This window comes from Lacerta agilis, chromosome 8 (genome assembly GCF_009819535.1).
Source record: "Lacerta agilis isolate rLacAgi1 chromosome 8, rLacAgi1.pri, whole genome shotgun sequence".
NCBI classification, from domain to species: domain Eukaryota; kingdom Metazoa; phylum Chordata; class Lepidosauria; order Squamata; family Lacertidae; genus Lacerta; species Lacerta agilis.
The window spans coordinates 49884708-49905499 of NC_046319.1; the positions used below are offsets into that span (position 1 = coordinate 49884708).

Consider the following 20792-nt stretch of genomic DNA (forward strand, 5'->3'; position numbering starts at 1 on the left):
CCAGAAGGGCTCTTCTTATGTTCTTATTTTCAGTCCATATCCTAATACTGTAATCCCTAGCATGGAATTTGCCTGCCCCGAGCATTAGAGACAGCAACTCCAACAACAGGAAACTATCTATATTTATTAAAAACTGTTGATACCGTTTCTCATTGAAAATTCCAAAGCAGATTGTAACAGCAATATAATTCAAACCTTTGCAGATTTATTTACACTTATATAAAAAATCATTTTAATACCGTCTTTCAGCTCCAATTGGCAACCCACCCCCACCACCGCAAATGAAGGCTGTTTTTCCTACCCTCTGCTCTTAAACCAGTTGTAAGTTGGTATACCTGTCCTGTTTTACCCCACAGAACTCTGGTGTAGCGGCCTTTTGGGCAAGCTGAGAATTCCCTGAGAGATACCTTTATAGACCCTTTATGCAGCCCGTACCAACCTGGTGACCTCCAGAAGTTTTGGACTACAATTCCCATCGGCCCCAACCAGAATGGGATGGGGAGGAAGACAGGGGCAATTAAACGTCCATAAGACACAGACTGTGAAGTGGTGGTAAGGGAAGCCAACTCAACACTGACCCCTGGCGGTTATCTAGCCAATTGACAACACCACTACCATGGTAAAACCCAATGCCCCTTCTCGCACCTACACGTACCCCAATATATAGTCTTGTGGCTTTTGAAACTGTCCACACAAGGGGGGGGGACCTGTACTACTGTTTCTCATTTGATCCATTTTTAGCTAACAGCTCAGTCTGACAGCCAGGAGTCTTCATGCTCTCAACCAGCAAGGATGCTTTCGAGCCAAATGCCTCTTGTGACATCAGCTTTAGGGGCAGGCAGGGATCCTCTCAAACTTCTAATGTGTAATTTCTGTTGTCCTCCAGATCAGGAGAGATTCTACTCAGCTGCTGTCCACTTCAAAACTGAGCATCGTTTTGAACTTGCCCTCAGTACTGAATGGCACTTTTGCATGTCACAACTCCCTCAATAATCATGCTGGCACAAAGCTGTGGCTGTTAATGTAGCCTCTGCATTCTTTTGTAGCACTGGACCCTTCACCTTTGTAGCACTGGACCCTTCACCTTAGGCCCACCACTTGCAAGACCTTTAGCAATGAGCAATGGGGGCAAGGGGCTACCACCATCTTACTGCTGAGCCACGAATATCATGTGTGGTTTCTGACCATTCCTTGCATCCTGGTGAAATGGTAGGTAAAGTCCATCCTCAGCTGGCAGCTGCTGCAGATTATTCTCCCAGCTCCTACCGTAAAGGGAAGGAGAAGATCTTCTTGCCAGACTTGCAACGGACTTCAGCCCCAGGGATTCGCACAAGGTATGAAGAGTCCTCAAACCGATTCACAATCTCCTGGAAAAGACAAAGGAGAGGGAGGTGGGAATTATGCAGAGCCCAGGAATCTGATTGGCCCCTGAACATTTAACAGGCAGCATGCTGGACATATTAATATGTGACAAATGTGGGTAGGAGAGGGCTTATACTTCTGAATACCAGTTTCTGGAAACCACAGGAGAGGAGAGCATTCTTGTGCTCGGATCCTGCTTCCAGGGTTTCCCACTGAGGCATCTGGCTGGCCACTGCGAGAACAGGATGCTGGACTAGTTGGGCCATTGGCCTGATCCAACAGAGTTTTTCTGATGTTCTTATGGCTTTGTGCTCCCATTTGGGCCCATCTACTTTGGTACTAATTGTCTTTGAGGTCCAGTTCAAGGCTGCTGGTTTTGACTTCTGGAGCCCTTCACAGTGTGGGTCCTGTGTGCAGGAAGGAGCACATTCTCCTACACGGACCTCCCTGTGTGCTTGCTCTGTCTCCCATAAACATTTAAATCAGCCTTCCCCATATATTTTTTTGGAGCTGTACTCACATCAGCCCTGGCCAGCAGGAACTGTAGTCCAAGACATGAGGTTGGGGAAGGCCAATTTAAAGAGGAGGGAGATGTAGAGATAGCTTTATAGTTGCAGTACCCTCTCTGTGGAACTCCAGGTTGAGGAAAGGTCACGAATTCCCAGGTAAGCTTTTCGTCACCAGATGTTGCCCTGAGCACTTCTGCAAACTGAAAAGGTATCTCTAGAAATGCCAAGGCACACACCTCCATTTCAGCCCCCTGAGCAAGATAATTCCTTAAATCTCTATGCTCATGAATGACATCCAAGGTGGTTACCTGCAACTCCTGAAGACAACAACTTTCAAGTTCTTCAGAAAGGTTTCCAACACACCACGCGAGGCTGAGATGGAATGAGGGATTCTGTACAGAAGCCAGGAAAAAGCAAATGCTAAGAATCTGGAGAAGCTGCACTAACCCAGCTAGGTGCCACTACCCCAGAATTCCTGGTGGAAACAGAGCACCCTTCTCTTTCTTCCATGGAAATGAGACTCCAGGGCAAAGGGGAAGGCTTTGGGTGGGCTGGTTGGTTTCCTCAACAAGTTTATGTTACCACAGCTAGTTTATACACATATCACATGACATCTGCAGTCTTATTTGGGAATACTGGTTGGGGCTGATGGGCAAAATATCTGGAGGGCACTTGGTTGGTAATTATATAATGTAATAAGCTGTTTACTTCCAGGGCCTTGGTCATTCAGCAGCAGCCTCTTTTTGCAGACTCCACTCCCTCCTAGAACAGTGGAAGTCTTACCTTGTAGAAAGAAGGGAGACTGAATTCCTCCATAACTCTGTCCACTTCAGAAACCAACTCCAAGAGCTGAGAATGCCCAGAGGTTACCTCCAAGCCAATGAAGGTCCTTCAGAGAGATTTGACAGAATCTTAGAGCAGTTCAATGTTAATGTTCACCGTGAGTGCCCACTTTGCCCCAGAAGACAAAAGGCCAAGGGGGCACTAATAGAATGCTGCCCCACTTGAGGCAAACACTGGCCTCCCCCTCCTCTCTACCAACCTTGTCCTTGTGCAATTATTCCACTTGTGCCAATCAAGCCACAGGATGGTTGGCAATTTCAGCCTGAGGACATGCTGCAAAGCAGCCTATTGCTCTCTGAGGAGTAGTCTCAGCGCCATTCACTCACCTGCTTTTGGGCTCATTGGTGTAAACCTTCACTCGATCTGCTCTACAAGTGAACCTGAAATGGGGAAAGAATCTATCTGACTCCTTTGCAAGATGAAGAGGAGGAGGACAGGGGAGAAGAAGTAAGGCATACTGAGACCCAGGGGCTGGGGAGTGCATTTTCTGATTTGCCCTTCCCTGGAGCCTTTAAGTCACTCTTCCAGCAATTACAGCTCTCCACACTTACCTTTCCCTTTGCTTCCTTTTAGTGATCCAGGTTTTGCTGCTGTTCTCTAAAGGAGCTCTTGCCACAGCCTGGGTCCCATTCAGATGTTTTGGACTACAACTCCCATCAGCCCCAGGCAATGCCAGAATATATAGAGGGCACCAGGTTGTAGCAAAGACTGCTCTAAAGTATAAAAACTGCACACAAATTTTCAATTGGAATAAGGTCAGCTGATTTAGTAACCGTGTGGAAGGGTGGGTGAGTTCCACAAGTCATTCCATGTCATGATTTTGGGGTGAACAGGGAGAGGTGTCTTTTGGTGTGGGCCAGTAATGCCCTGTCTGATTCCTCACAGAAAAAGTGCGGATTAAGAATATGCACTGGGTCAAGGGGAGGTGGTGTCAAAAGTGCAAGAGGAAGGCGTGGTCTAAGGGTCCAAAGCATCTTACCTGGGGAAGGAAGCCAGGTGTTCCTTGAGGGACTGGACAACAGGGCTTATCCAGTGGTGGCGCAGGATCACACCCTGAGAAAGGCTGATGTGGAATTCTGCCATAGCCGTCAGAGATGGCACGGATGCACGTGCACGCAGGAGGAGGAGCTGGAGCAGGTCAAGGAAGTCCTCCTGAGCCTCATCTATACAGAACAGCAGAGCAACAGTGGAGGATTGGAGCGGGTGGGTGCATGGGTGCATCTCTGCTAAGCTGCAGGGGCAACTTGGTGGTAAGTCATACTTTCCAGGCATCAAATCTCTTCTGTAAAATGGGGATTACAATGGCCTCCTCTACCCTACTGCCACTACAAAACAGAACCTGTGGATGGGTGGAGAAATAAAGTCTCCCCTAGCCACGATGGCTCTATATTACCTCTGCTATTGGAGGAAGCAGAGCATTATTCTGTATATTGGGTGGGGGGAGAGCACAAAGAGCAGGAGAGTGTGATTGAGCTGGTGTTCTGGTTTGGGAGAGAACAAGGCAAGAAGCAGAGACCCCACAGAGTGAGTAGGTGAAGTCTGCATCTGGACCTCCCTCAACACTTGCCGCACATTTGCTACTGCCCACTGACTGTGGAATGATTTGGGGTGTGTTTTGTTGGTGGGGAGGAAGGTGGCAAACTGGCAACTTCCAGAAACTTTGGGGTAGAGGGAAAGTGATGATTTTTTGTGCAGTAAAGGGCAGAGCTGCATGCTCACAGGCATCTGTGAAAAAGCTCCATGGTGGTTTTGGAAAGATAACGCAGATATGCCTGTAGCCAAACCCAGGGTGTGGGTGTCGAAGAAGAAGAAGAAGGAGAAGAAGAGTTTGGATTTGATATCCTGCTTTATCACTACCCAAAGGAGTCTCAAAGTGGCTAACAATCTCCTTTCCCTTCCCCCCCCCCAACAAACACTCTGTGAGGTGAGTGAGGCAGAGAGACTTCAGAAAAGTGTGACTAGCCCAAGGTCACCCAGCAGCTGCATGTGGAGGAGCAGGGAATTGAACCCAGTTCACCAGATTACGAGTCCACTGCTCTTAACCACTATACCACACTGGCTTAAACCTCATGCCAAGACTCAGGGTCACCCATGTAACTGGCGGAATGTTGGTCAGCTCTTATGAAAGGTGTGTGTGTGGAGGGTGATGTCCCCGTGAGACAGACATAGGAGTGGACAAGATCATATCTGGAGCAGTGAAGAGGGGCGGTGCTTTACACTGCAACACTTTGTTGCACTTAAATGATCTGTGGTGCTTTTGATCTGCCCCCCCCTTCTTATTATTAATCGGAACAAAGGAAGCTGCCTTATACCAAGTCATACCACTAGCCCATCTAGATCAGTATTGTCTACACTGACAGTGACTCTCCAGGGTTTCAGACAGGGAGAGTCTCTCTCATCCCTGATGCTGGAGATTGAACCAGGGACCTTCTACATCAGTTGTGGTATTCTACTGAGGTGTTTGAAAAGAGCTATCCTCATAGATATGTTTAGCCTGGAGAAAAGATTGAGAGGTGATATGACAGCCACCTTCAAATATCTAAAAGGCTGTACTATGGAAAATGGAGCAAACTTGTTTCCTGCTGCTTCACAGGAGAGGGCCCAAACCAATGGTTTTAAATGACAAGAAAGGAGATTCCAGCACGAAAGTTCATACCAAGAACAAACTTAGTTGGTCTCTAAGGTGCTACTGGAAGGAATTTTTTATTTTGACTATGGCAGACCAATACGGCTACCTACCTGTAACTTTCTGACTGTAAGAGATGTTCGATAGGAGAACAGACTCCCTAGGAAGGTGGTGGACTGTCCTTCACTTGAAGTTTTTAAACAGAGATTGGATGGCCATCTGTCAGGGGTTGGATTAGATGACGCCTCCAACCCTACAATTCTACGATTCTGTGTTAGTAAGCACAATTCTATTAAGGATGTCTGGTCAGCCACATTAAGTTGTGACTGTGGCTCTGTGGGCACCTCCCTCCTCATGCCCATTGGAATGGCACTTCTCCGCCATAAAGATCAAACAGCTAGAAGGGCTCTGCTCCTTGGAGAAAAGGTACCATTTCTGGCTGAATCCCAAATATGTGTGTTTCCAGAGTTTGACTTCCTAGTGACACTGGGGTCAGATGAGAGGACGAAGAGCAGAAGGGCACTCACAAGGCACGTAGACATGTGTTGCCCAGTTGCCTCGCTCATGGGGAAAGGTCCGCAGGCGGCCTCCATGCTTGCTGCTGTCGTCCACCACTGTCTCTGCCTCTTCCTGATCTCTGAACATACTTAGCACGCTGTCTGGCACAGGAAGGCGAGGAGCTGTTGAGCTACAAGGCAGAGGGAGAAAAGAGAATTCCCAGCCCTTTTAATACTCTTCTTCATTTGGAGCAAAACAGGCCAAATGACTCTCGGCCCCTGGACACCGCACACGTTTTTCAGTCCATGTCCTCTTACCCACAACTTCAGCACTCAGATGAATGCAAAAATAACTCAAGTGACTGGATACTTCTGGCTGTGCAATGCATGGAGAAACACAGCAACCCATCATGCCCAGAAAGAGTGAGGTTTGAGGAAAAACTGGGCAGAAAAATATTTCAGATGACCACCCCCTTACATCAAATTTGTATCTGGCATTGAGTTTTTCCTGCTCCAGGGAAGGTTACTACTGTATATACAATACTTAATCCTCTCTCCTTTCTGTGGAGAAGCAAAAACATTGTTGCCTTGAGAATTAACTGCAACCCTGTATCTGCTTTATTTCGATTGCTATGCTGTTGATTTCAGTCTGAATTACATTTTAATATTTGTTTTAATTGTTGCAAGCCTCTGGGGAACTTTGGTGGGTAGTAGGACAGGGCACTCAGCTTTGGGACAGAATAAGGAATGGTGGTGGCTCAGTTGCTAGGACTTCTGTGGAAGACCCTTGGCTCAGCTGGTGCTTTCTCCTGCCAAAAGGGCCCCAAAGCAGCAAGGTTCAGACCTTGCCTTGGGACCCTAAGGGGCAGCAGTGAGGAGTAGACACCAAACTGAGGTGTTTTAAAGGACAGCAGTTGGCACCAATTGCACCCGGAAGTTCATGGAACTGTTGAGAGGGATCCACCAACAGGTGTGGGGAGGAGAAAGAAGGGGCAACAGGGGCACAAATCAGTCTAGCAACCTGGGATGGCAAGGGGAGAGAAAGAAAGCAGCACCCAGCCCAACATTTCCTGCTGCCTTTGAATTGTTCCCAATCTAGATGGTCCTTATAAGAACCTGCCATTAAAAAAAAAAATCTTAAAAGTTATACACTGCTCGATTGTAGGGGGGGGGGACAACAACCTAAAAGCAGTTTACAAAAAAAGATGTAAGAACTGGTGCCTGAGTTTGCCTTTTTCCTTTTCCCTCCCCACCCCGTCTTCCTTTTGTGCGTGTCTTTTTCGGTTGAAAGGGAAGGGGGCTTGCTGTGTTGAACTGATAGCCCACCTGTCGCCGGGAGAGCGGCGGCCTTGGCGTCCCTCCGCCGAGCTTGCGCCGCCGGCCTCGCCGCCTTCCCCTTGGGCTCCCGAGGATGCGCCCTCGTCTTCCGAGTCGGAGCTGCTGTAGCCCACCAGACCCGAGACCGCCGCCACTCTACTCATGGCCGGCACGTCAAGATCACCACTTCCGCCGCCTACGGAGGAAGGGAGACCACTGCGCTTGCGCAGAAGCGCCTCTTTTAATGAGCAACGGTTGCAGAAGTCAGGCTGGTGCCACCCGGCAGTGGCCATAGACGTTGAGTTTAGACTCGCGACGCGAAGCGCTGGGAGTCGCTTACGGGTCGCTTCGGGAGAGCCTTTTCCCGCGCTTTCGCGAGTGGACCGAGCGGTAAGACGAACGGTAGAAATCATCATCATGTTTCGGCATCGAATTGGTGTGTTTTGATATTTGACTTCGTAAATCGTATCGTTGTATCGCAACTGTGATAACTTTCTATTTTTAAAAAACATATTTTCCTGCAACTTGTTTTGTTATTAAAATTCATTACAAATCCTTTTTTTTGAGGGGGGGTAGCAGCAAAGAAGGCAGGTGATGTCCACTCCCTATGGGAAACGAGGGCAATATAGAAAACAAGTCAGTGGGGCTCATTCTTTCTGAGCTGCATGATTTCTCTCAAATATTTTCTAATTTGGGTAAAGCACCAGGTAAAGCATCAAGATTAAGATGCACAGTCTTGTTTATAAAACCAGCTGAATTTTGCAATCAGTCAATTACCACAGCAATAGTATTTTAGAGCATATTCCTATCATGGAAGGAACATTGTGAGATTGCATGATTAAGATCTCTTTCCTTTCCCTTGAAAGGTGTGAACGTTGACTATCCATTTCCAATATCATGACTTACAACTTTGAGTCTTTTGTTCTTCTAGTAAAGTTCACAAACTCTTCAAAGCATGATCCAGTTCCAATTTAACCAGCTTTTAGAATCATAACTTTTCCTAAAGTGGTTGTTACTTCACGAAGGCTCCATGAATAAGGAACCTGTCAAACGCATCTTGCAGTTAGTTGGTTGTGAAGCAGTGGAGCATTTTTCAGTCACTTCAGGCACAACTTCATTTCTGGAATCATACACACCAGCTTTTGCTAACCTGGTAATCCAACATCTGGAGGGCACCAGGTTGGTGAAGGTTGATATATATATACACTAGCAGTGACCTCAGTAGTTTTATTACATTTATAACCCACCTTTTTCTCCAAGGACTCAAGGTGGCATGCATGGACCTTTCTGTCCTCACTGAATCCCCACAACAACCTTGTGAGGTAGATTAGGCTGAGAGGCGGTAAGTGACCTAAGGTCACCACCCAGTGAGCTTCATGGCCAAGTAAGGGGATTTGAACCCTGATCTCCCAGGTCCTACTCTGACACTCTAACCCAGGCTTCCTCAACCTCGGCCCTCCAGATGTTTTTGGCCTACAACACCCATGATCCCTAGCTAGCAGGACCAGTGGTCAGGGATGATGGGAATTGTAGTCTCAAAACATCTGGATGGCTGAGGTTGAGGAAGCCTGCTCTAACCACACTGGTTTTCCAAAGGCTTCCGCTCCATGGCACCAGCAGCCACAAACAAGGTTTGAAGTGGACGGGGGGAGGGGACACCCCAGGTTCGCATAAGTACAAGAAAACTTTGGGAAACAAAATCTGTTTGGAGTGGGGAGACAGCAGCCTAGTGACTCCTGAGAATGTCAGATCAGAGGTGTAGGAAGGTCAGGTGGTACCCGATGCGGGAAATTTCTTGTCACCCCCCCCCCCACATTGATTTTATTTTTATTTATTTTTTGCCTGCAAAAATGGTTTTACGCTATTTCATATTTTCTTACAAAGGAATGTGGATTCTGGGCCTCTGATCACAAGTAGGCGACTATGGACAGATACTTAAATCTACAGGATGGATTGTGTTTTGGCTTGTGTTATTTTATTTATATTTATTGTTTGTTTGTTTGTTTAATAAAAATTATTTTAAAAAACACCACAGCAGTAAAATAAAGAAAAATTAACAATCCTACCTTAAAACATACAATAGCTAAAATATTAAGATTAAAATTACTTCAACTTCCTAAGCATCTAGGTATGCTTGCCTAAAGAAGAATGCTTTTAGCAGGTGCCCGAAAAGAGTTTAGCAAAGGCACGTGCTTTGTTGCAATAGGCGGGGAGTTCCAAAGTGCAGGTGCTGTCACAGTAAACAATGCAGTACAGATATTATGTGGAACCTGTAGTAGTGCTTAAACTACTGAAGGGGAGGTTTTATTTATTGTGATTTCACCATGCTCTGTATTATCTGAAAAGGAAAACAATTATTTAAAAAACAGGACTGCACAGCAGCAATCTAGTCTCATCATGATCAGTGGGACTTATTCCCGAGCCGACGGTGCATAAGATGGGCTGCAATCCTATGCACCCCTTGCATCCAACTTGTACGTAAAACTCTGCACAAGCCTGCACCAGAGAATTGTAGAGTTGGAAGGGACCCCTGAGGGTCATCTAGCCAAACTCCTGGGGCAATGCAGGAATCTCAACTAGATTGATGGCCATACTTCTTCTATTTTTCCCCTCAGCCAGGACACACAATGGATAAAGACACATCAACGGAGATTAGAGGTGGGGGAGGGAAGCCTAGTGGAGGGTAGGGCAGTAGGGCGGTTCATAAAATACCTTTTTTTGAAAATGCCTGCTCCAAAGGTCTTATCTTACTAAACTAGGGATTATATACCTATATCTGAAATTTCATGCATATCAGTTAATATCTTGACCCTGCTCCACTGAATTGAAATTTCAGCCTTCACGACATAGGAAAACGGCCAAGTAAACAGCTATTTTCATGGAGGAGGGTCAAGATATTAACTGATATGCATGAAATTTCATATATAGCTATATAATCCCTAGTGCAGTAAGATAAGACATTTGGAGCAGGCATTTTTTTTAAAACAAGTTTTTTTTTAAAAAAAATGAACCGCCCTAGTAGGGCAGTAATTGTTCCTTGATAATTTGTCACCCCCCTCCATGATGGTACCTGGGGCGAACCACTTACCCCTGCCCCTTCCTACGCCCCTGTGTCAGATGGGCATGGAACTGGCTGGATGACTGTTGAGGCCGAGGCAGGGACAGAAAGCTTGGCAGAATCATCAAACTGTAAGTTGGGAGGGACCCCAAGGATCATCTAGCCCAATCATCTAGCCCAACCCTGCGGCCTGCCCAGGCCAAGCCCATCTCTTTCTATTCCCGTACGTTGTCGCCCACGGAGCACAACTATGCTCAGATTGACAAAGAGGCATGTGCCATTCCCTCTGATGCAGATCTGATATATATATATATTGGGGGTGGGGGTGGGGGGTTTGCACATGTCCCCATCAAGCTGTGTGTGGGAATTATCCCTCTGTGTGTGGTGCTGTCAGGAGGGGGTCGTGCAAATGCTGCGCGTTGTGCAGAATGGAAATATTTAGGTGCGATGTTCTATCCATGGATGCAGCTTGCAGAGAGGAAATTCGAGAGGGCGAGGGAGCTTGGGTCCGCTGTGGGGAGCGGAACGCATTTCTTGCGCACAGGTGCCTGCCTGCAGAAGGGATTTGTGCTGCCGAGCGGTTGTGAGTCTTCTTTTGTTCACTTCTTTTTATTTTGAGGCAGTGCACACCTATGTTTGTGGAATTGCAAACCTTTCCAGTCATGTGTTACTCCATGTGATCCCTTATTTTCAAATCCGAAACTTGACAGCTATGCTTCCTAATACTGCTGTGGGTGAAGCCCCCAAAGGCTCCGAGCAGCAGCAGCAGCAGTACCGGCTGCAGTTTTGGCGCCGTGCCTCAGTAAGGGACAGAGCGGAGGCCTCTCGCCTCGGTTCCTCCCTCCCTCCCTCCCCGGCCCGAGCGTTGTGCGCCGCAGTTCTCCGCGAGGTCCGGCAGAGGGCGGCTCCGATCCTAATGCGGGGTCCTTCCCCTGCTGGACGCCGCCCCTTCCTCCTCCTCATCTGCCTCCTCTTTTCCCTCCTCCGGCTGGCTCGATGCCTCCCCCCCTCCCCTAACCGCCGCCGCCGCCGCTTCCCGGCCCATGCCCCGCTTCGCCTCTCCTCGCCGCTGGGACTGCTGCTACGCGAGGTCGGGGATCCGACGGGGCGAGCAGGCCGCGATACACCTCCGGGCCTCGCTCTCCAGGTAGGGGAGAAGGGAGAAAGCTGGGCAGGGCGAAGCTAAAGCGCCTCTTTCCTCGCCCCGGAACTCCCGCCCCGCCGGCCTCACGGAGCCTACCGGGGCGGCGGTCGCTTTCCCCGTGGGCGGCGGAGGGAGGAAAAAGGCGCTCCTGGCCCCGAGCGGAGCTGCCTGCCCTGCTCCTTGGACGGAGTAGGCCGAGGCCCGGCCAGCGCCACGGGAGACGCCCCGATAACGTGTGAAAGCAGCGCTCCCCGGCCGGCGGGGCGAGGTAGCCCGTCGTCTGATCCGGTCGGCCTCGACGCAACCTCTTGGCTGGCGGCCCTCCAGGTGTGTAGGTAGCGCGCCCCGCAACTCCAGATGTTTTTGGCTAGCACAGCTGCCTGGGGCTGATTGGAGTTGGCGACCAGCAACATCCGGAGGGCGCCTGCCTGGCCGAAAAAAAAGCTGGCATCTTGGCTGGGGGGCGGGGGAACCTTTGCGTCGCAGGGCGATGGGGATGAACGATCTCGGTGGGCTCTGTAATGTGGAGAAGCCCTTAACAACCCAGTCACCCACCAGGGCATTTCTGCAGTCGTGTTAGGCAGGATGTGGCCCTGGGCAACCTGTGAAGCAACCTTTAGCCACGCTAGGGCTCTGGACTGTCCAGCCTACATCTGGCTTCTTGGGGTGGGTGCAGCTCCCCAAGTCTCTGGCAGATAAGAGCCTTTCTATGCCACCTGGGATCCTTTTTTACCTGGAGGAGAGAATCTAGTACCATCGTTGTGTAAAGTTGATGCTGTGCCACTGAGCTGCAAAATCTGGCACGGTGAAATTCTCTATAATTTGGAAGAGGGCAGATGTATGCAGCTGAGCCCCTCTCTAAAGATGGGCTCAAGCAGAGAATCTGGCTAAATTATTGTGCCCTTGAGTGAGGGGATGGAGCTGGTTTAAAAAACTTAAGAATAGCCCTCCTTTAAAGCCACACTAGTTGGTGGCCATCACTGCCTCCTGTGGGGGTGAGTTCTATAGTTTAATTATGCACTGCGTGAGAAAGTACTTTTTTTTGGTCTGCCTGAATCCCCTAGTGTTTTAAGGTAGTAGAGCAGAGAGTTCACAGTTGCAGTGCTGTCTTGTCTTATGCACCTTGAGAGAGTAGATGGATTGGCAACAGGGTGCACAGATGTCTCCCTGGTCTCAGTAGAGCTGTGATCACTGGAGATGATGGGAGCTATAGTACCAAAACATCTGGAGGGCACCAGTTTGCAGTAAAATTCTTAAGCTCTAAGGCTGGTACCTAGATAGACCAATTTCCAAGAAAACTTGTGATAGGTGGCTCTGCTTCACCAAACTGGAAAGTATCTTTCCTATAGTTTGGCTGTGGATTTGCTTGCTTGAATTCTTGAGCTTTTCCCCTCTTAGATTGTTTCTTTTCCATGGGACATTTTGCTTCTGCTTCTCCACCACTTGATACCTGGCCGTTGCTAGCTTGCTCACATGGGCAACCATCTTAGCACACACACACCTGCCCTCATTGTATAGTATTGTCAGATCTTTTTTGTTCCTTGGCATGAGGACAGTTGAGAAGCTCTTCCCATCCCCTGGGGCAGTTTTGTCATCTGCATGCTTACACCAGCCTTCCCCAACCTGGTGCCCTCCAGAAGATTTGGACTACAACTCCCGTCAGTCCTGACTATTGGTTAGTGCTGGTTGGGGCTGATGGGAGTTGTAGTCCAAAACATCTGGATGGTACCAGACTGGGGAGGTCTGGTTAACTGGTATCCAGCAGACAGAGGGGTTCAAAAGATGTGCTGAAGACACAGTAGGGATTTATTTCAGATTTGTATCTTGTGCTTTCCAGATAGCTATGCAAATACTAGATACAAGTTTGATTAGTGTTCAGCTTAGTGTTTGCAGAGCTGATGCCATATCGTCAACAAATGATGTTTGTCTACCTGGCTGCCTCTCTATAGTATTTTAAAACATTTTATTTTCTTTGTGCAAGGTTCTTCAAAGAACAAAATACAATAATCTTGAGCACAGTACAAAATGGATTGTCCCTTTTTTGCTATGGCAGGAAAGACAGAGGTGAAGGCAGGCAGGTTGGAGGGACGATCTTGACCCATCCCATGGCAGCCAAGTAGAAGGTGAACTTGGCCTTTGAGTTACCCATTTTGTGGCAGGGTGCTTGTGCAAGTGCTTGCTGCTGTCCAGAGAGATGCAGCTTGAACTGTATACACACAGTTCCTGGTGACATCCTGCCCTGTTTCTGGATGTTTATTTATAGCCAGCTCTGTTCCATGGACTCTTGATGGTGCAGGTTAGCAAATAACTTAGTAGTGTGGACAATTATTATTATTTTATTATTTATACCACACCCATCTGGCTCTGGTTTGGTCTGAAAAACAAAACAAATCTCACAAAATTTTAGATGTGGATTTTTGTGTGTGGGTATAAATAGGTCAGCCTTTGCCAACCAGGGATGCTCCAGATGTTCCAGGCTACAGTGGTTGCTGACTGAAACGGATGGGGTGCCTCAGGTCAGCAAAGGGTGTTCCAAGTTGAACATCTGGGACAACAAGGAACTATCAGAATGATGGAGATCTGGGCAAGAGGAAGAGAGAGTTGAACCTGGGAGAGCCCCTGGTTGTGCTCCCCAAATCTATGAGGGGGAAACATGATGGAATGGGTATTTCTTGCTTTGGACATTGATGGCAGGGTTGAACATTAGGGACAGAAAATGGCTTTTGAAGAATTGGTATGTACTATTAGTCCAGCAGGGATGAAACTGTAGCCAGAAGGGTGTCTTTCTCCGCATCCCAGCAAGCTGACCAGCTTGGCTGGTAGTGTGTTTCCTTTTTTTCAGAAGTGCCACTGAGACTAAAATGCCACACAGTTCTCTGGGGAAAGGGTCCATTTCAAACTACCAAGTTATTAATAAATAAAAAGAAACTGAGACATCTTAGTTCTGCATTCATCAGTCATTTTCTTCTCTCCCCCTCGCAACATACCGGTATATGCTACACTAATATGTTTAAAAAGCTCATATGGCTGCACCAGGTTCTAGAGGTCAAAGATCCTCAGGTGTGTTTAGCCTGAATGTTAGGCCATTGCAATACATTGCCTTAGCTTGAGTCCAGAGTGTGTTCTACTTGCTTCCTGGATTCCTCTGCAAGCTCTTTCCTACCCAAGCATATGAGAGGATAGAGAAAATACTCAGTTCTCTTGACATCACAGGCACTGTGAGCCCTACAACCTAAATTATCTACCAGGGCTGATGTTTTTAAAGGAAAATAAGCATGGTAAAGCAATATAAATGCTCCTGGGCAGTCTGTAGATTGAAAAAGGGATGAAAAAGGGAACCCTGGCCACACAGACTTACACAAAGGGATTGTTTAGGTTTTTAAAAAAACATAACAACATTAGAAAAGCCCTGAATTTGGATAAGGCTGGATACATCCTTCTAGTCTAATATTTGGTTCTCTCAGTGGCCTATGTTTTAACTGAAACTTTTTATAACACTTTAACTCTCTTAACATTTTTTTAAAAAAATAAGTTCATCAAAAGATTCTTGTAGGATGTACAAACAGATAACATACAAAACAAACAGGAACAAAACTGGAACTAAGGCATAACCTAACCTGGGTATTCCCCCCCCCCCCAACTCTAGCATCACAAATAAAATGAGAAAGTTGGATAGCTTTCTACAGATTCACAATTAAAAATGTATAGCTCTGGTTTTCAAGCCAGTGACCAACAATGTTTGGGAATTTTGTCCAGCTACATAGATTTTTGAGAGGCAGGTGAAAGAAATTGACCCTCCTGTTGAGTCACATAAATTACGAGAGGGGACCCTGTGCCATCAAAAGTACTTTTCAGTTTGACCCCTCTCAGACATCAGTTGTTGTTTTTCAGCTTACTTTTCCACTAAAGCCAACCATTGCACTTTGGTGCACCAAACCTTTAAAACAATTGTGTGTGGTGTCCCCAATGATGCACAATAGCATGTTTTGTTCATTTGTTTTTATGTTGTGGATGTGTTTGCCACTCTGGGCTCCTTCAAAGATATAAATTCAATAAATACATATGGGAAGCCCACAAGTTGGACCTAAATGCAATAACACTCTCCCTTATTGGGATTCCCAAAGCCATTGTGGCTAGTAGCCACTGAGAGCCTTCTTGTCCGTGTATTGTCTACTTTTTTGTTCCATAAATATCTTGTGCATGTCTATCTATGCTGCTTGCAACTAGTGTGTGTCCCTTAGTGAAATAGGCTTGCCTTTGGAGTTAAAATGTTAGTGGGGACAGCTGCTTGCTTCCAAGCTTCTTGTTAAAAAAATAATATCCAAAGTTTTGTGCAGGATGTCTTGAAATGGGTGGGTCCTTCAGGGGAGATCTGCAGCCATTCCAGTTGCTCATTTGGGAGTTCTCGTTTCTTAATTAGTGAGTGCTTTGTTTCTAACTTCAAGACTGCCTTCCTGGCTAGCCTTGGAAGTGTCCATTGATAATTCTCCAGTAGCAATTGCTTCAAGCTGCAGAGCTTTTTTTTTTTGTATAGTCGTGTATTTGGAACTTGCATGGCAGAGTTGTGAACAATGGTTGTGTAAGTTTTCAATATAAGTTTTCAATATGGAAAAAGGTTTGTCCCTAATTGGAGAAACACTTCTGCAATCTCCAGCCAGTGGTCTTTAGCCTAAAATTAATTTTTTGTTTGCTTGTTCTCCCTGCAGTTGTGGGTGGTGGGGAGGTAATTGTTAGCAGATTAAATATGCTTTTTAAGCGAGATAAGCAGCTTTCTGTCTGAATTGCTGTCTTTCCTTGCAGGTTCCCTTCCTTGATACCCATTGTGATGCCTGCATCCTTTAGGATGTCCCATCTGCTGGTGTCTGCTTTGGTTTGAGACGTACCGCGGTGGGGAATTGTTGTGCCCAGTGCAACGAGCTTGTCACCTCCAGGTTTGGGAGCAATTGCTGTGAACTCAGATCTCCTAAATTGCTTTGCCTCAGTCGAGAAGCTGAAGCCCTTATTGTGGAAACCCCGATTTCTTTTCCCCAGCATGTCAGAAAGCTGGCCGCAGCAGCCCCCACAGCAGCAGCCGCCGGCACCGCACCATGCTGGGACCACTGCCCTACCGGAGCATCCCATCCCCTCTAGTGCTGTGGTGGAGAATCCCTTGGGCTGTGCCGTCTACGGCATCCTCCTCCAGCCAGAGCCCAGCAGCCTGCAGCACCACCCTTCCATCCCAGCTGGTGGCGGAGAGCCCTCCACAAAATGCGGGCTGTGTGGGCACGACTTGGGGCACCTCTCAAACCCCCAGGAGCACCAGTGCCTGCAGGGGGGCCACGACCGCTCCTTCCAGTGCACCCAGTGCTTGAAGATCTTCCACCAGGCCACCGATCTTCTGGAGCACCAGTGCCTGCAAGTGGAGCAGAAGCCCTTTGTCTGTGGCGTCTGCAAGATGGGCTTCTCCCTGCTCACCTCCCTAGCCCAGCACCACAACGTCCACAACGGCAGCGCCGCCGTCAAGTGCTCCATCTGTGAGAAGACCTACAAAGCTGCGGCGGCTGCTGTGGCAGCCCCCGAGGAGCCTGCGCCACCGCAGCAGCCTGCCGCACTCAACCGGACTCCCGTGGAGAAGCCCTACAGCTGCTCCATCTGCCAGAAGCCCTTCAAGCATCTCTCAGAACTGTCGCGGCACGAGCGTGTCCACACCGGGGAGAAGCCGTACAAGTGCAGCCTCTGCGACAAGAGCTTCAGCCAGTCCTCCCACCTGGTGCACCACAAGCGCACGCACAGCGCCGAGCGGCCCTACAAGTGCACCGTCTGCGAGAAGGCCTTCAAGCACCGCTCCCACCTGGTGCGCCACATGTACGCCCACTCTGGGGAGGCCCACCTCTTCCGCTGCAACGTCTGTGAGCTGCACTTCAAGGAGTCCTCCGAGCTGCTGCAGCACCCCTGCACGCCCAGCGGGGAGCGCCCCTTCCGCTGCGGCGCCTGCCACAAAGCCTTCCGGCGCCCCTCGGACCTCCGGCAGCATGAGCGCACCCACAGCACGGAGCGCCCCTTCCAGTGCGACCTCTGCCAGATGAGCTTCAAGCAGCAGTACGCCCTCATGCGCCACCGCCGCACCCACAAGGCGGTTGTGGGCACCGCCGCCCCACCAGCGCCTTCCGCCGAGCAGGAGCTGCCAGTGGGGCCGTTCAAGTGCTCCCTGTGTGAGAAGGGCTTTGTGCAGCCAGCCCACCTCCTCTACCACCAGCACGTCCACGGCATCGAGAACCTCTTCAAGTGCAACGCCTGCCAGAAGGGCTTCAGCCAGTCCTCGGAACTGCTGCGCCACCGCTGTGTGCAGAGTGCCGAGCGGCCCTTCAAGTGCGCAGCCTGCAGCAAGGCCTACAAGCGAGCCTCGGCCCTGCAGAAGCACCAGCTGGCCTCACACTGCGCCGAGAAGCCCCTCCGCTGCACCCTCTGCGAGCGCCGCTTCTTTTCCTCCTCCGAGTTCGTGCAGCACCGCTGTGACCCAGCCCGCGAGCGGCCCCTCAAGTGCCCAGACTGCCAGAAGCGCTTCAAGTACGCCTCCGACCTGCAGCGCCACCGGCGGGTTCACACCGGGGAGAAGCCCTACAAGTGCCCCGCCTGCGAGAAGGCCTTCAAGCAGCGCGAGCACCTCAACAAGCACCACGGCGTCCATACCCGGGAGCAACATTACAAGTGCATGTGGTGCGGGGAGCGCTTCCTGGACCTGGGCCTCCTGCAGGAGCACAGTGCCCAGCACACCTCCACTGAGAGCACGTACCCCGTGGCGCCCTGCCTGCCCTGAGCAGCTCCCCCTACTGGTGGGAAAAGGTTCATGTCATCCTCCATGCCCTGTTAGCGCTGGGCTTAGGCTACGGCAAGCGACTAGGCCATGTGGGTCCCTTTCCTTCTCCTTTGCAGACCAACCTGCGAACAGTGGAGGGGGTGGAGGGGGCTGGAGCAAGCAGTGGTGGCCTCTGTGTGAGCACTGGGCTCAGCAATTGGTCAATTTGGCCCATTTATTTCTATGAATGGGCTGAGTGTACCTTTGGAACCAGCTGTGACTCAGCCTGCTTTGTTGCTCCAGGCGCAGTGTCTGTTTTTTGGGCCAACCAAATCCAGATCCTCATCTTCCCCCACCCCCACCCCTCATGATTCATTAGTGTCTACAGAGGGGAGTGTGATATTCAAAGAAATTTGCCACATTGGGTTCTTTGCTGCTTGAAATTTATAGGGCAGGACTCCGCAGCAAGGAAAGCCAGGCAGGTGAAATGGTGAGAGATGGACTTGGTGGGCACGGTTTCCCTTAAGGTGCCATCCCTAGGGAAATTCTGCTTGTGTGCGTCTGTTCAGTTCAAGCGTATATCCGAGAGAGAAGGCCCCAGAGCAGCCATGCCTTGTGCTCCTCTACCTGGCTTCCGTTGTCCAAAACCGTCAGGGCTGGAGGCTTTTCATTTCCTCCAAACACCGGAGCTCTCAAGGTGCTGTCTAAGCCAGCGGTGTGAGTGGTCCCAGGGCAGCGTGAAAGGTGACAGAGATGGAGGGTGTGGTGGAACACAGTTACATATTTAAAAGTCTTCTAAAGCCAGAGCAAAGCTTGACCCTTCACACTGTAGGGGGGAGGGTTCTCTGTGTCGTTTCTAGGCTCTATCAAAATGGAAGGAAAGTTTTTTGTTTTGTTTTTTACGTGCAACTAAAAAAAGAATTTGGTGGGAAGAGCATTCAAAATGCGCTGCTAGATCTGTCCTGAAATTGTGATCTAGAGGAGCGCCATTTGCTTTAGTGATATGATTGGCAATAAGATAAGCTACAGCTGGTATCACAGAGACTTTGGAAATGCTTTCCTTTGGGACCGTTCTGTGGGACACTGTGTGTGTGTGTGTGTGTGTGTGTGTGTGTGTGTGTGTGGTTTATTGCCCTTTCCACACTCAGCCCCCAAACTGTATTAAATTGGGAGGCTGCTGCAGCAGGTAGAGCAAGAACTGTCGATGGAGCAGCCCTCAAAAAAAGCTTTTGTTTGTTTTTTATCTGTTTCACACGGGACACACAGAGTGGCACTGGGAAGGCCATTTTCTAGCCCTGGATCCATCCTGCCAGTTGCCCAGGACATGAAAAGAGGACAGAAGTGGATCATTGGGATGGGTCTGGCCAAAGTTGCCTCTCAAGACACAGAGCCGTGTGCCTGTCCACATGCAGGGCCTGCTGACTTTGACCGCTTGTCTTTCATGACACCTCAACTGTATAGAACTAACTTTTATGGAGTTTGTCTTCATTATTTTTCATATTGCTTTTTTAAAAAAGCAGTTTAATATACATTAAAAAATCTGTGTAGCTCATTTGGCTGTCCCTTGGAATCCTTAAAAGACGTCCACTCAGGTAAAATTGTTGTATTTTGACATTACTGAATAGTGAGTTCACGATATGCTGCGTAACTACAGGAGTGACACCAGTCATGAAAATTCCTCTTCTGTTCCTTTTCTGGGGAGGAAACGTGATCAATAGGCCAGGAATGGTTTTGCAGAACATCCGGTTTTGCTCTGCAGCAGGCTAGGCAGATTGAATTGAAAAGGCCTGGGTGGGTCACCTTGTCCGTTGCCTGCTAAGCAGGATGTTTTGAAAGGAAGGGTCCTCTTCCCTCTGATGTCTGCTCAGGAACTGCTCAGGAAAGCAGGGAGGGTCCTTTTGTGGGCAATTTCTTCTTTTGTCCAAATGGGTTTCCAGGCCCGGTGTCTCCTGTGCTCAGCGGAGGAACCAAGGCTGCAGACTCTCCCTTCCCAAGGCTCAGCTGCTCAGGAAGCCCTTGCCTGCCAGTGATCAGTTCCATACTGGATGCCTTGTCGGGCTATTCCCCCTTATCCCCACCTCCTGCTCAGAGAGGCCAAACACCATGCACAGGGAGAAAGGGTAATAGCTGCATGTTTGGGAGGATAAGGCCCTGACCTCCTGCTTTTGAAGGAGGTATTGTCATCAGTGGCCAGCTTGAGACCAGAAATGTGACTAGGAAAAATAAATCTGCTTGTGGTTGGGGCTCTCTGGGGCTCTGGGACTTAAAGATGAAAGGAAACAGTGATTCTCAGAAAAGGATTTGGCCTGTTTTGTTAGCCCAACCTGGTGGAGCTCCACATTTTGGACTACAACTCCTGTCAGTCTCCGTGCTGGTTGAGGCTGATGGGACTTGTAGTTCAAACCATCTGGAAAGAACACCACATTGGGGAAGTCTGAGCTAGCCAGTGGGCCTGTTCTCTGCCTTTAGGACATAGGAAACCAAAACAAGGCTAAATGTGAATGCAGCCCAAGTTGCCTTTCTCTGTATGTTGCTTTATTTGATGGACAGATTTATCCCACCCTTCCAGATAGCTCAGGGAGGTGCACGTGGTTGTTCTCCCTTCAGCCCCCGTCCTAGCCCATCTTTTTTCAATCCTCACAACAACTATGTGAGGTTGAA

General features: G+C 49.0%; 2 protein-coding genes across 4 annotated transcripts; one reads left to right on the forward strand and one right to left on the reverse strand.

Moving 5' to 3' along the window:
* Positions 1-280: 280 nt before the first annotated feature.
* Positions 281-7356, reverse strand: USB1 (U6 snRNA biogenesis phosphodiesterase 1). 2 transcript variants are annotated; one of them, XM_033157361.1, is made up of 7 exons: positions 7164-7356; positions 5868-6028; positions 3694-3877; positions 3041-3094; positions 2655-2760; positions 2180-2263; positions 281-1367 (listed from the first exon to the last, which is right to left on the reverse strand). In XM_033157361.1, the coding sequence occupies exons 1-7, from the start codon at positions 7316-7318 to the stop codon at positions 1263-1265; spliced, it is 849 nt and encodes a 282-aa protein (XP_033013252.1). In that variant the 5' UTR covers positions 7319-7356; the 3' UTR covers positions 281-1262. The 2 variants fall into 2 exon arrangements, with proteins under 2 accessions (XP_033013252.1, XP_033013253.1); XM_033157362.1 differs by lacking the exon at positions 2180-2263.
* A 3839-nt stretch (positions 7357-11195) lies between these two features.
* On the forward strand, positions 11196-18891 carry ZNF319 (zinc finger protein 319). Of its 2 annotated transcripts, XM_033157364.1 has the most exons (3): positions 11196-11359; positions 16157-16287; positions 16388-18891. In XM_033157364.1, the coding sequence occupies exon 3, from the start codon at positions 16389-16391 to the stop codon at positions 18150-18152; it is 1764 nt and encodes a 587-aa protein (XP_033013255.1). In that variant the 5' UTR covers positions 11196-11359; positions 16157-16287; position 16388; the 3' UTR covers positions 18153-18891. The 2 variants fall into 2 exon arrangements, with proteins under 2 accessions (XP_033013255.1, XP_033013254.1); XM_033157363.1 differs by having other exon boundaries at positions 16157-18891.
* The last annotated feature ends 1901 nt before the right edge of the window (positions 18892-20792 follow it).

What these genes read in the sequence shown, in the direction of transcription:
- ZNF319 (XM_033157363.1), top strand. Translation starts at nt 16,389, where the DNA reads ATGTCAGAAAGCTGGCCGCAGCAGCCCCCACAGCAGCAGCCGCCGGCA.
- USB1 (XM_033157361.1), bottom strand. Translation starts at nt 7,318, where the DNA reads ATGAGTAGAGTGGCGGCGGTCTCGGGTCTGGTGGGCTACAGCAGCTCC. An exon ending in AACACATGTCTACGTGCCTT is followed by an intron (nt 3,878 to 5,867) that starts GTGAGTGCCCTT and finishes TGTTCTGTATAG; the next exon opens with ATGAGGCTCAGGAGGACTTC. An exon ending in GTTGTCTTCAGGAGTTGCAG is followed by an intron (nt 1,368 to 2,179) that starts GTAACCACCTTG and finishes TGTCTTTTCCAG; the next exon opens with GAGATTGTGAATCGGTTTGA.